The 15,786-nt window shown below is 30.8% G+C and overlaps 1 protein-coding gene across 3 annotated transcripts in view; it reads left to right on the top strand.

Moving 5' to 3' along the window:
• The window catches only part of LOC139489028 (cGMP-dependent protein kinase 1-like), a 110,535-nt gene that overhangs the window by 81,451 nt on the left and 13,298 nt on the right, over positions 1 to 15,786 (top strand). For all 3 annotated transcript variants that reach the window (XM_071275079.1, XM_071275080.1, XM_071275081.1), the window contains exons 7-10: positions 1,817 to 1,911; positions 12,317 to 12,388; positions 13,869 to 13,940; positions 14,200 to 14,287. In XM_071275079.1, coding sequence (XP_071131180.1) covers positions 1,817 to 1,911; positions 12,317 to 12,388; positions 13,869 to 13,940; positions 14,200 to 14,287 — 327 coding nt within the window. The remainder of the gene's footprint in view (positions 1 to 1,816; positions 1,912 to 12,316; positions 12,389 to 13,868; positions 13,941 to 14,199; positions 14,288 to 15,786) is intronic.

Consider the following 15,786-nt stretch of genomic DNA (forward strand, 5'->3'; position numbering starts at 1 on the left):
TATATTTCTATAACATTCAGCTAACACTGAGATAAGTCTTTCCTATTTAGACTTAAGAGACTTTGCAATCAGAACGTAACAAAATATATTTCTATAACATTCAGCTAACACTGAGATAAGTCTTTCCTATTTAGACTTAAGAGACTTTGCAATCAGAACGTAACAAAATATATTTCTATAACATTCAGCTAACACTGAGATAATTCGTTCCTATTTAGACTTAAGAGACTTTGCAATCAGAACGTAACACAATATATTTCTATAACATTCAGCTAACACTGAGATAAGTCTTTCCTATTTAGACTTAAGAGACTTTGCAATCAGAACGTAACAAAATATATTTCTATAACATTCAGCTAACACTGAGATAAGTCTTTCCTATTTAGACTTTAGAGACTTTGCAATCAGAACGTAACAAAATATATTTCTATAACATTCAGCTAACACTGAGATAAGTCTTTCCTATTTAGACTTAAGAGACTTTGCAATCAGAACGTAACAAAATATATTTCTATAACATTCAGCTAACACTGAGATAAGTCTTTCCTATTTAGACTTAAGAGACTTTGCAATCAGAACGTAACAAAATATATTTCTATAACATTCAGCTAACACTGAGATAAGTCTTTCCTATTTAGACTTAAGAGACTTTGCAATCAGAACGTAACACAATATATTTCTATAACATTCAGCTAACACTGAGATAAGTCTTTACTCTTTGACTTTAGAGATTCTGCAATCAGAACGTAACAAAATATATTTCTATAACATTCAGCTAACACTGAGATAAGTCTTTCCTATTTAGACTTAAGAGACTTTGCAATCAGAACGTAACAAATTTATTTCTATAACATTCAGCTAACACTGAGATAAGTCTTTCCTATTTAGACTTAAGAGACTTTGCAATCAGAACGTAACACAATATATTTCTATAACATTCAGCTAACACTGAGATAAGTCTTTGCTCTTTGACTTTAGAGATTCTGCAATCAAAACGTAACAAAATATATTTCTATAACATTCAGCTAACACTGAGATAAGTTTTTCCTCTTTAGACTTTAGAGATTTTGCAATCAGAACGTAACACAATATATTTCTATAACATTCAGCCGAAACTGATTTCAAACAAGTTTAAGTTAATTAGAAGTCTTCAATATCAGATAAAGATGAGCATTCAATCTGCAAGTGGTCATGATTAAACTGATTACTTTATCGAGTAATTAGATTGTAAACCAAGATGTATGTTGTCTGGGTAGAGTTCATACTATGACTCATATCATCTGCATTTAGAAATTTAGAATGTAAACTTCGATTTTAAAAACAAACTGTAATACAATGAAACAATTATGGGTTGGTGAAACATGAGACAATATCAAATATGTATCATGTAAACACGAGTAAACAAAAACAAAAAACATAAACATATACTGCACTTAAAGTAGAACGTGAACGATTTTCAAAATATCATAATACAAATGAGAAGACCGACATTTATTTGATGTACTTTATAAATTTTAAAAAGCAGCTCACGAAAACATACACAACGAGATGATATGGTATATTTCGAATAAAAGATACGCGTTAATCAAGTATTGTCTAAAATATTATAGAACTGCCATATTATTCCAGTCTTCTAGTGATGACATCAACCCACTATTACAAAATAAATGTATAATTTTGTATTATATGCACATAAACTGACTAGTGAATATTATTTAAAAAAATAACCACTAATGAAACGAAGAACATAATAAGGTTATCATTGTCCATTACTGTATTTAAAATATGAATAGTTTTGGTCTGTATAATTGAATAGGTAAAAGTAACAAAAAGAAATTCCAAGTCTGGTGAAGAGCAAGTAATTCGCCTTCTTCAAAAAGGAGACTTCTTTGGGGAAAAGGCATTACAAAGGTAAGTTATTATTAGTTGAATTGATAATATAAAGATATACCATCTGACATCGTATCATTCTTATTTTTTTTAATGGATACATCTAAAAATTATCTATTTCATCATCATGTACTGTAAACAACAATACGAAACATACAAGAAAAATGAATTATATGCCAGATCTCATTCCAGGCTTAAATGTTATACCTTGAAAAGGTCAAATCATCAAATTGAGGTAAACAGAAATATACTAACCGTATGTAAGATATGAATGTTAAAACACGTCTCATTAAAAAAGTCTTGTATTTCCATACCAAAAAAGTATAACTATTTTAAAATGTTTTACTTTAAATAAAATTTAAATTATGACATAACAACTTTATGGAGAAGGTATGGTAAGGCTGCTTTTAGATAGTACTGTGGTTAAATGGTCATCAAAGCTTCGAGTTAAATGTCCATTAAGAAATTGAATCATTTTTAAGCTACTGTAGCTATTTGAGGGATGATACATAGGCACCCTCAGTTTTTGCACTGTTTGTCTTGATTTGTATCTGCTTTATGGGGTTAATACTTAATTTTATACCTTGAGACAAATACTATCTTATAACTACAGTGATACCTTCAGTTTGTACTTTACTTGGCTTTTTAACTTTTCATTAAACAAAGTCCGCGTCTGGGTTACAAAATATATGGTATCTATGACTGTTTTGTCCCTCATTACATGCAGGGTTATTTCCAGTGATTGAAAGTGCTAGGCGATGATAGGAACATTCTTTATTTTTTTTTCGCTTTTCTTTCAATACAATCAGCAAAGTTTTCAGCAACAAAACATGAGGTTCAAAATATGACTTTTTGAAAATATATTTTAAATCATGAGTACACCATTCACCTAGTGCAGTTCAATTTAGAACATACATCACTTTCAGTTTTAAAGATAATAGAGCACCAAACTGTATAGGCCTTGTATTCATTTATCATGATCAAAACAAAATGAAAATTGATTCTTTCTGTGTATTTTACATCAAAAACACATCAAGTTTATTCCTTTTTGTATGATAATAAGATTACAAGTTTTAGAAATATATAATTTATATATTTATATCAAATATATATTCTAAAATAAACTTCTTTGTAAATACACATAAATTCAAGATGAAAGCAATATTATAATACATGCATCTTACAAGTTTCACTTCTGAGACTTGGATCAAGACGTAATGTGGTTTCTTTGCTAATTTTAAGGGATACTTTCACTTTTATCAGTGCATTAAAAAGCTAAGATAAAGCGCTTGTAGATTGATCATGCTTTCATATTAATCTTTATGGTGTTGTTTGTATTTAATTTAAGTTATTGAACGATGTATATAAAAGATATTTTCTAGGTTTTAGTATCTTTTGAAATAATTTGATTGCAGATATTAAACGCTTAATTACATTAGAGAACTTAAATATTGTACATTTATAATTAGACCGTTAAAAATGTCTTTAATAAATCACAAGAAAACTTGTTAGAAGCCACCAATTTTTGATTCAATGAAATGAAATATACCATGAAACATGCAAAATCTCTTTCAAAGCTGATTATTTCAAGATATACAACCTGTTGTGGTCTTCCGATGTTTTTAATTTCTACTGATACGTAGAGGGAATCTGTAGTCCTGAAATGAGTTTATTTTATATAAGCAAAAAATTGAATTCTTTAATTCAGTTGAATAAGATATTAAAACATTGAAAATATCAATGTTATTTCAAGTCTCTGGAAATGGCTTGTCGCTCGCCACACATCACCATTACTTTTACAAGAGTTTTAGATATAGAAAGATGTGGTGTGAGTGTCAGTGAGACAACTCTTCATCCAAATAACAATTTATAAAAGTAAATCATTATAGGTCAATGTACGGACTTCAACACGGAGCCTTGGCTCACACCGAACAACAAGCTATAAAGGGCCTCAAAATTACTAGTGTAAAACCATTCAAACGGGAAAACCAACGGTCTAATCTATATAAAAAACGAGAAACGAAAAACACGTATAAATTACATAAACAAACGATAACTACTGTACATCAGATTCCTGACTGAGGACAGGTGCAAAAATTTGCAGCGGGATTTTAGCCTGTTTTGTACTATTAGTTATTTTTACAATAAAACCTCGTCAAGAGCAATTGTAGTAGCTCAAATTTCACACATAAGATGAGGGTCAAATAAAAGTAATAGTAGTATACGCGTCTGGCGTACTAAATTATAATCCTGGTACCTTTGATAACTATTTACACCACTGGGTCGATGCCACTGCTGGTGGACGTTTCGTCCCCGAGGGTATCACCAGCCCAGTAGTCAACACTTCGGTGTTGACATGAATATCAAAAATGTGGTCATTTTTATAAATTTCCCGTTTACAAAAGTTTGAATTTTTTCGAAAAACTAAGGATTTTCTTATCCCAGGCATAGATTACCTTAGTCATATTAATCTTTATGGTGTTGTTTGTATTTAATTTAAGTTATTGAACGATGTATATAAAAGATATTTTCTAGGTTTTAGTATCTTTTGAAATAATTTGATTGCAGATATTAAACGCTTAATTACATTAGAGAACTTAAATATTGTACATTTATAATTAGACCGTTAAAAATGTCTTTAATAAATCACAAGAAAACTTGTTAGAAGCCACCAATTTTTGATTCAATGAAATGAAATATACCATGAAACATGCAAAATCTCTTTCAAAGCTGATTATTTCAAGATATACAACCTGTTGTGGTCTTCCGATGTTTTTAATTTCTACTGATACGTAGAGGGAATCTGTAGTCCTGAAATGAGTTTATTTTATATAAGCAAAAAATTGAATTCTTTAATTCAGTTGAATAAGATATTAAAACATTGAAAATATCAATGTTATTTCAAGTCTCTGGAAATGGCTTGTCGCTCGCCACACATCACCATTACTTTTACAAGAGTTTTAGATATAGAAAGATGTGGTGTGAGTGCCAATGAGACAACTCTTCATCCAAATAACAATTTATAAAAGTAAACCATTATAGGTCAATGTACGGACTTCAACACGGAGCCTTGGCTCACACCGAACAACAAGCTATAAAGGGCCTCAAAATTACTAGTGTAAAACCATTCAAACGGGAAAACCAACGGTCTAATCTATATAAAAAACGAGAAACGAAAAACACGTATAAATTACATAAACAAACGACAACTACTGTACATCAGATTCCTGACTGAGGACAGGTGCAAAAATTTGCAGCGGGATTTTAGCCTGTTTTGTACTATTAGTTATTTTTACAATAAAACCTCGTCAAGAGCAATTGTAGTAGCTCAAATTTCACACATAAGATGAGGGTCAAATAAAAGTAATAGTATTATACGCGTCTGGCGTACTAAATTATAATCCTGGTACCTTTGATAACTATTTACACCACTGGGTCGATGCCACTGCTGGTGGACGTTTCGTCCCCGAGGGTATCACCAGCCCAGTAGTCAACACTTCGGTGTTGACATGAATATCAAAAATGTGGTCATTTTTATAAATTTCCCGTTTACAAAAGTTTGATTTTTTTCGAAAAACTAAGGATTTTCTTATCCCAGGCATAGATTACCTTAGCCGTATTTGGCACAACTTTTTGGAATTTTGGATCCTCAATGCTCTTCAACTTTGTACTTGTTTGGCTTTATAAATATTTTGATATGAGCGTCACTGATGAGTCTTATATAGACGAAACGCGCGTCTGGCGTACTAAATTATAATCCTGGTACCTTTGATAACTATATACCGCTGTTCGAAATTCATAAATCGATTGAGAAAAACACAATTCAAGGTCAAAGATACATACAAATACAATTTAAACAACATCATCATAAAACGTTTTTAAAGCGCGTATTGTTTGTTTACTCTTTGTTCTGCGAAGACAACATCCAACCAATATATAGATAATTGTACTGAGAGTTAAGAAACAGCATTAAACATGTTAACCTTGTGAATCTTATTCGTTTTTGAACGGTTCAATAAATAGAAGTTTGATAAAAGAAACTGTGTAGATGTTTGACTGTCGGTTGAAAATAGATTACCAATCGAACTGATAATTTATTGCTGATAGAGATAAATGTATATTAAGTGTTCTCTTCAAGTGAGTCATTTTTGTGAGGTTAGAAATAAATATGATTTGGTATAAATAGCTTACCCAACCTTCACCTCTAAACCTTTTATTCAAATTGTCATAATAAACATATTTCATGCAATAATATCACAACGCAAGACCATCTGTCGGTAGATTCATATTCTGCTAATATTATCACAGAATCGAACAGCGAAGCATTAACGGTTTAACAACTGCTTATTTAAATAGCAATTTGATTACATGTTCAGTTTACAGTCAACTCTTCTTTAATTGTTAGTCTTATTTATAATTTGTAAAGCTTTTAACTCCCTCTTGTCTAAAACATTATGATACGTATTAAGAGAGACTATCTATCAAAGATCTACCTCCCTAAATTCGTTGAGTTACTTAACATGTATTTTAATACTCATTTGAACATGGAGTTCCTTAGATTTTCTGCAATATAATTGATGATTATTGCACATTATAGCATGCACTTTATGCACGTCCGAATACAATACGATTTTGAAAGATGTGTCGATATAGCATGTGCCCTGATGTAGGATGTCTTCGATTCAATTCACCGGTTGATTTTGACAAATAATTTCAAATTGGTATTATCTATAATGCCATACCTCAGTCTTTTATAAACTAACTTTACAGAGAAAGATTGTAAGACATTTGAACAATTCAAATTATTTAAAAATAGGAAATATTTTCCAAACAGTTTGTTTTCAGTATATGTTGGTAACTTTTGTACTGTGAAAAATTGGTTGTGGGGTAAAATGAGTTTCAAAGATAAGGGATACAAAACGATATTGAAAGAAGAAAATCAGAAAAAAATTTCCTAATCGATAAATTTTAAGATAATTATGCAAAAATGTGAATTCAAAGTAAGGCATATATTACACCCTTTGTAATCTCTAATCAAAATCGTGTAATGGTCTATCAGATTAAAGGGGTCTCCTCTACCTTCAGACTAATGATCTACCTCTGTCTAATTGTTTTTCAAGAGGCATTGATGAGAAGTAATATATCACAAGTGTATATCAAGGCCATATTGTAATAATGAGAAAACATGTGGAACTAATCGTGCATTTTAAAGTACTTTCCTAACGAGTAATTTTAAAACTGTCGAGACAGGAAAAGAGCTGATTAATACAATTTAATAAAAAAGAAGAAAAAGTGCTTGAATCTGACATTGCCTCACTTTCGAGTTACTATCTAGTCTGGATTACGGATTAGAAGGATAATTGTTTGCTCTCATAACTAATAAATGGGCAATATCATCTGTTCTTGTATACTGTTATTTATCTGTTTGTGCTTTTCATTTTTAGCCATGGCGTTGTCAGTCTATTTTTTGATGTATGAATTTGACTGTCCCTCTGGTACCTTTCGCCCCTCTTTTATTATGTTCGGATTTGAATATCCCACGTCTCATTATTCTTGTTATATGCTACCACCATCATCCTTGGTTATGTCCATAAAAACACAATCCTTGGTGATATACCAACATACGTAATTTTTGTGATGTCCAAAGATACCTTTTCCTTGGAAATCGACCAACATACAGAAGCATTGGTGATATTCCATCATACACCAACCTTAGTGTTCACCAATCTTTGCATTCTGCTTGACGTCGACAGGACTAAGTGTTTTTTTTCTTTTACATTAAACTAAGACCTAACTCGTTGTGTGGACAATACAACAGATATTTATTGTATCAGGATTACTACAGGAGTTGTAAATTCTTGTATTGTGCCTTTAGTGGAATACAAAATCTTTTTGTAAGTGCAAAATATTGACTCTAAAAATTGCAAAACTAAAGACGCAAATTGCTTACTTTTTTATTATTGACGTATGAAGTACTACACTTATCAGCAATTTACTTTCTTTTATATATATATTAATATGTTTGGCAGTGTTGTGATATGTTTTAATGATAACAACGAAAAACAATTTAGCTGCGGTTTTATGTTAGTAGTTTTTCATTAGATGCGAAAGTACTTACATATCGATGGCATGAAATGCAAAATTGATCAAATTACAACTTGTGATTATCTTGGATGCTAAAAAATAAACGGAATTGCTTTTATTATCTTCATAGAAATTTAAAATGTTAAACTTTACTGCTTTTCGATTTGGCCAAATTACTTATAAACTAAGGTATACACCCTGAGATATACATCACAATAAATATACGAGAAAAACAACGTAGTTATAATTCATGAAATTATTTGTTTTATATATTAAGAGGCTTAAGGTTTAACAAAGTAGGTGATTTTTTTCATTTCGTTCTTGTACAAACAAAACCACCAACGACTCATATATCAATAGATGCAAGGTTAATGAAGTCAAAAAGAATCGTAACAAATGGAAGTCCCAACGTTTTAATTCATAAAATTATCTCTTAACATGCTGTCTTATTGAATATATGAAACATACATCTTCTTCTTTGCCGTAAATGACAATGTAAATAATGTGTATATCTGTTAACATTTTGATGCAATCTGTAACATTTACTGTTCTAACCTAGAACTTAAGTCTATAGCAGTTATGTATAGATTGAAATGAGTACTTGCTCATTGTCTTTTTTTATTATGGTTACATGTATATCCCATGTGCTTCTTATCAATCACATTGTTTCTTACATGTACTTAATCCCTTTACCAAAAATAACTGTTTTATTGTCCTTTGTGCTGACATTAGCCTTTTGAACATGCACACTAGAATGTAAAGAACATGCATTCTCTCCTACATTTAATGAGAGTGTATTGGATACTGAGTCAATGTTACGTTATGACTGTGATGTAATGAGTGGATTGATTTAACATTGTCAGTTATTTAAAACAATTACATAACTCATGAGGGATCTAAGACTACTACTCCCCCGTTGACAGATTTGCGTTAATAAGGTTTTCATGACGAAACTCTTGACTGCCATGATATGATACATTGTTTGTATGTTTGATATCTTTTGATTATTTGTATAGTTGGGTTACAGTCTCAGTAATATAAACCCTCTTTCCAATCCTTTCATTGATATAAGAAAATGAGGAGACCACAACAACCAATAAATTAATTTCTAGACCAATATTTCATCCCACCATTTTCTTCTTAAAATGTCCTGTATCAAGTCAGCAATATGGCAGTTGTTATCAAATAGTTCATTTCTATGTATGTTAGGGGTTTCTTGTTGTTCACATCAGTGTTCCTGTTGTCCATTTGCCTTGGTTTTGATTGTTATTGTCTTGTTTACCTCTAGTTGTCGATGTGTGACCTTTAACACATGTATACTACTGATGCCTTTATTTAATGATAAGTCTTTTAGGGAACAAATGAAAGACTATCACCCCCCAGTTTTTGGTGGGTTTGTTCGTGTTGCTTAGTCTTTACTTTTCTTTGCTGTGTCTTCTGTACTATTATTTGTCTATTTGTCTTTTTATTTTTAGTCGTGGCGTTGTCTGTTTATTATCGATCTATGAGTTTGACTGTCCCTCTGGTATCTTTCGTCCCTCTTTTATATATATAAATCCCCTTTCCGTTGACAATCCGGCGAAGAACCTAACACGTTACAGGAATGAACTGTGCATGCCAGCGTAATCGACAGTTACAGTTACTGCAGAAGAGTTTCATTAAAGTTCGTTCGAACTAGGCCAGTGTTAATTGATGTTTACAGTTATGTAACTAACGTTAGATCTTTACATTTCTTACAAAATAATTCAATAATACTTTCCATCAATTGAAGATATTGTTAACACAGATATAGTTATAGTCGTTACAAATTAACAGCAGATGCAATGACTGAAAAATGTACTCTTGCTTTAGAATCTATTTAAGTAAGATAATTAAAGCTTGATTAGATGTCTGAAATTGTTAATTAGCAGACAGATGACATTAATTCTCTTTTTTATTAGAAAATATGCCATATATATGTAGCAGTCGTAAATCATATATCTTCTAAAACCGTGATGGAAAGATGCACCAGTTTTTGTTTGAACTTGTACATCTACAATTTATGGAATTCCAAATTCGTCGCAACTTGTTAAAGTGTCTTTTTCTCGCGAAATATGTTTGGTATATTTATCACGAGTTTAGGGTTAGATTGATATGAATGATATTCAGTTGCTGTTCTTTGATTTTTACAGTGCTATATTATCTTATATTTATGAGTTTCACTGTCCCTTTGGTATCTTTCGTCCCTCTTTTATCGATACTGTGATGGATCTTTTCGTGTATATGTTATATGAAAATAGTTTCCATCATGTTTGTACTAATTCCAACTACAGGCAGGTATTCTAATGGGTGACGATAATGTGAAATGCATAGTATTTCACCAATATGTATATATTTAAATTGCTTTACTAATTTTGTAAAAAGTGAATGTGTTTTAAATGTATATCTGTTTAAGAAAGTCAGCACTAGTTTGTTAGACAAATTGATAGAATATGTTTTTAGTTTTAAAAGTTAAAAGTGTCGAGCAAACCTTCAGAATGTACATTAACACAAATTTCCTGCAAAAATTCATTCAACAAACTTTTTATTTTCGTTTGAAATGAAATATAGGTGTTTAAAACATATTTGACAAATGATTCTTCTTAGAAAGCGAATTGATCTCATTATAGCTAAGAAAATATTTCAAATTAATATATTTAAAACAAAATGGCTTTTAACATGTGGTAATCCTTTTATTATGTGTGAAGATAAAACGTTTGTTTACATCGAGGTTTTATCTTATTATTCTATATGTTTCTTATCACTTTGTTGAAGAAAAAAGTATCTAGTTTACGATGTAAACAAAATAATGAGGCGATATGTCATGCACTTAATTAATATCACACTTTCTCTGAGTTCTATTGATAATCGCAGAATATAACAAATCTGCGTGTTTGTACTATTAAAGAGATGAATTCGAACAATAAAAGAACTGTAAGTAGCTGAATTATTCCCCAATTGTAACATCTAGTAGAGAAAGGGTGGTTGTTTAACATACGTTCAATGTACCATCTCGTAACTGAACGTTGGAAATACATGTACGTTAACGTACAAAAAACTTACTCGTACAAACAATATATCAACAGTGGCTTTGTCTCATTTATATATCATTTGTGATTAATATGAGAATATGACTCTTTAAGTGAATGCATTGAAAACAAATCTCCAGTTTAAAAGTCAGTAGCACAATTGACACTCTTTGACATAACCTCCTTCCCATCTAAAAAAGTCATTGCTAACGGAAAGGGTTATTAAAGTACATTCTGGAGAATTTACTGGTAGATAAAGTTGAATGTAAAGAAAGGATGTGTTACATGCAAAATAAAAATTAAAAAGTTAATCGGTCATTTGTTGCATATGTGAGATAAGAATTCTGCATGGTTTTCTTGTATCACACCATATTAAAGTACAATTGGTAGTTGAAATTAGGTGCATAAAAAATATACTATGATAATTAAGTGCAAAATTAATGAACAATAACTATTGGCTCACAACGTAATTTATCATGATAGCTCGCATAATGCATCTCACCTCTAGTGACAACTGCAATCATCTACAAACCAATCTCATTAGAAAACAACAAAACAGAAAAATAAGACAACAATAAAAGCTTACTCATATAAGATGATTATCTACATGGTTTTTGATGGTGATTTACTTTGAAGCGCGCTACTAAACTGGTGCTGTTGTGCTCTAATGTCACCTGCACTCAAAAAGCTTATCTTTCTTAAAGTTGTATTATGTCTGTACATAAACCTCTTATGAAGTTGTCCATGTAATATGTTATGAATCTAATAGAAACAAACAAAAACAAGTTTTTATTATCTGAACGTATCTGAGTGTTGTGATATTTTTTGCATTTGTGTTCAAAATCCCAGTTTTTTGTTGTTGCACTGATTGGTTGTGCAAACTGATGTACACGAAGTGACTTCAAACAGTTTATTTGTTGTAATATAGAGTTTGACGAGGATATAAAACTAACAAGCACGTTTATAAAAAACTAGAAAAAAATTATCGATTTTTGAGGTAAATTTCAGAAAGAGGAAGTCTACAAAAACTGATAAAACGAAACGTTAGATTGTATAACCTAATGGAATGAACGAAGATCATTATTCCTTAAACATGTACCTCAAGTCCCCAATCCTATTTATTTCAAATCCTTTGAATCGTGCTTGTTCAGTCAAGTCATTGATAGAAAGTATAATCGTCACCGTTTTCATTAAACTTTAAACCATATTTATAAAAAATAAATTTGAAATACACGACAAATTAAACTTTAGACTCAAATTCTATTCTTGTCTAAACATTGTTCTTTTTTTTACAGTGAGGATATACGAACTGCCAATGTGGTTGTCGCAGATCCCGCCGGTGTGGAATGTCTAGTCATAGACAGAGAGTAAGTATCCTATTAATTGTTAATTGTCAGATAATAATAACTAATATTCATTTTAAATTGATGTAATTATGACGATAATAAGCGATCGTTTTCGCTTACGACGATAATAAGCGATGGTTTTCTGAGGTTGCTAAACTAGTGATATTGTCTTAAAATTGGAACTTCCAGAAAGCAATTTAAGATATTTATTTTATATGGAAATGATTATGGCAGTAATTAGCGGTCGTTGTCTGTAGCTTAACCAATTTTATTGTCGTAAATTTAGATTATGCATAAAGCATTTTAAAAGAGAATATTTATAAACGAAAAAGACGATGTCTTTACTTATTCTGGAACTCATCAATATTTCAAAACAAAGAAGATAATTTACTTAAAAGATGCACGTGAAGAGAACGGAGGCAGGAGTTTTGCTTTCTTTTTAGTTTTTAACTATGATAAGCACAAACGCCATATGCGTTATATAAACATTCTAAGATGATTCCACCACAGCTTGTCTTACTCTGCAAAGTAATGATATGAAGATGTTAACAATTTTAATTCAAAACATAGATAGTCAGTCACAGTGGAATAGCATATCTTTTGAACATGTTTAATTTCACGGATTTTAGATTAACTGTGTTTCATTGCATACGAATTAAGAGTTTTGTACCTCTTCGTAGAAATTAAAAGGAGAGATAAAACCATTTTACTACTGTGGTGGTGTGGTGCTTTAATGGTTTCTAATCTCCAATGAGCAATTAAACTCCATGTTTCATGTTCGAAATAAACATGTTTTGGATATTTTATTTGGTTCGTTATGGTTGTTAAAAAGTGCAGTTCAATAACGTTGCACATTAGCATGTTCCATGGTGAATATCTTAGTTAAACTTTTGTAGTGATTCTGTCAATGCTTTAACTATACTTATTCCAGGTTGTGTGCACTTTTATTCTGCAAATCAAAGCTTGAGTGTTCACGTTGAAGGTCTGAAATCAGATAATAGGAATATATTCATAAGCTCCTAGTTTCATTTCAGGCACATTGATCTCAGCTTTTAGTTTTCGAAGAAGTAATACAGTAAATGTTTAGGGGGTGCTTAATACCTAACAGGGTTAACCCTTTTAAGATCAGCACACAGTTTTAATAACAAATTATGAGTAAACTTTTAAACGATCAAAATAAGTGTTTGTCAAGCTGATTTATATCTGATGAAATTATTCATGTAAATTGTGTGGTTCAAATCTTCTTCTTTTGTCAATAGGTCAAAGACTTTTTTTGGAGAATATTAAACGAGCCAAATGTATTTAATTTTGAGTGTTGGGTACTCTTTTAAAGTAACTCCTTTTAAAAAACGTATAATAAAGTGACGGTTTTCCATCTGTATTATTGTAGTCATTTAAAAAAAAATATGTTGTCAGCAGCAGTGTTTAATTTGTTCCCTCTCAGCACTCTTACAAAGGCTGTATTGGTATACCATAATAATATTTGTTATCTCCTTTGTAGGTCTTATTGTCAATTAATAAGCGACTTCGATGTCCTTAAGAAAGTATACGAAGATGACGAAGAGCACACCTCGTAAGTAAACTAATATTGTTTATTAAATGCAGTGACGTATTTGATGTCATTATATTTTATGATCCTTAATAAAAACATAACAATCAAACCTCTATGGTTGTATGTCAGTTGTTTGTTTTTTACATAGTTTTACAGCATTCGAAAACACTAAACATGTCTAACACTTAACTTTCGGCTAATTAAGATATTTACTTGAAAATTTGTTCTATAACTCTTGCCACAGTACCCATCATAAAATATTTTCTGTGTAATATTTCAGATTTGATGCCGAGTTTACAAAGTTGAAATTAAGCGATCTCAGTATAGTTGCAACACTGGGTGTTGGTGGCTTTGGAAGAGTTGAACTGGTAAGCGTAACATAGACGAGTAGTTTTATTGAAAAATCTTTTGTATAGATGTTTGTACTTACTCCACTGTACTCTATTGTTTCTTAAATTGGTCAACTCAGTTTTGTTCAAATGTAGACTGATTTGTCAGAACTTTGTATGTCTTTTACCTATTTATATATGACTATAGTCGAAAATAATCTTTTGTTTTCCTAGTCTCTTACTACCAAAACAAAATGATTTCACTGATCCTTTTGTATACTTGTGGTACTTTAAATATCCAATTAGAACAAAGTTTTAAAAAAGTAGGTTTACAGTACAAACTGGAGATTCCAAGAGAAAAAAATCATCTCATTATCCGTGCTAGGTGCAATTAGTATATTAAATCAATGTTTTTTGCAGTTGCTTTCAATTAAATAAAACAAATATATTGAGAATTTGTTCCATAAATTCCTTCCAGATGTCAAAACAATGTTTTGTTTTTCTTTTGTTCTATTAAATTCAAGAATGTATTACTTGTTGCCAAGAGAAATATGTCTTCACAGAAAAGTCTTGTACATTTCAAATCAATTGCTTATCACATGTTATCTGTTATTATTTGGCATATTTTTTAAAAGATTGTTCTGATATTGAACAGTTCAATGTCAAATAGAGTTTACATTGATACTAAGTTCAAAAACCAACCTTTTCAATTCGATTTCTGTTCAATTGTGATATTAGCTTGATACCACCCGAGTGTCAGGCTGTGTTTTGAACGAATCAGATAGATACGGTGGCAACTAAAACATTGTGTCTTATGTGTTGATTCTTTATCACAGAAACACCGTGTAAAATTACAAAAATTGTCTTTGCTATTATTGTTGATTTGATACCTTAATATATGGGTATAATATGACATCTTTACATATTCCAGAGTTTTTATTGCACCAAACTTAAACTTTTGGTATCCATAATAATTTGTTTAACTTTCAGTTGTACTTGACTTCTTTGTAACCTTTGTTTATGCACTTTCTGTTGAATTGATGTTTTATCTTTGTATCTAAGGGTATACCTCCACTTTGAACCTAATCGTTCAGAAACAAATCTACACGTACTTCATCAAGTGCAGTCTGGTCTTATCTCAGCATCAAAGACTGTATGGTTGGTTTGTGTTCACTGATAAGACAAGAACTGTTAATTAGCTAGAACTTAACATTCATTAAACTTTACATTATCACTCCTTCCCTTTGGTATATCTGCTTACAGGGGTTCATGGCAGTCTCATTACACTGTTGTTATTAAAATTGATAGCTGACATGCTGTATAGAGTACAATATTTATATAGATCTAACGTACATATACTTTCAAGTGAATACACATGTTAATTTGTAATGCTTTATTCTTTAACAATTTTGCATTGTGCATTTGGTTGGCCAATGGCTGAACCTGTTTGGTTTTCTTTTGTTGGAAATTACATGTTGTCTATTTGTTGATAATTATATTCAGTGAGGGTTACACCGTTTGTATTCTTCTTTTTCTTT

Source organism: Mytilus edulis, chromosome 9 (assembly GCF_963676685.1).
Source record: "Mytilus edulis chromosome 9, xbMytEdul2.2, whole genome shotgun sequence".
Lineage (NCBI taxonomy): Eukaryota > Metazoa > Mollusca > Bivalvia > Mytilida > Mytilidae > Mytilus > Mytilus edulis.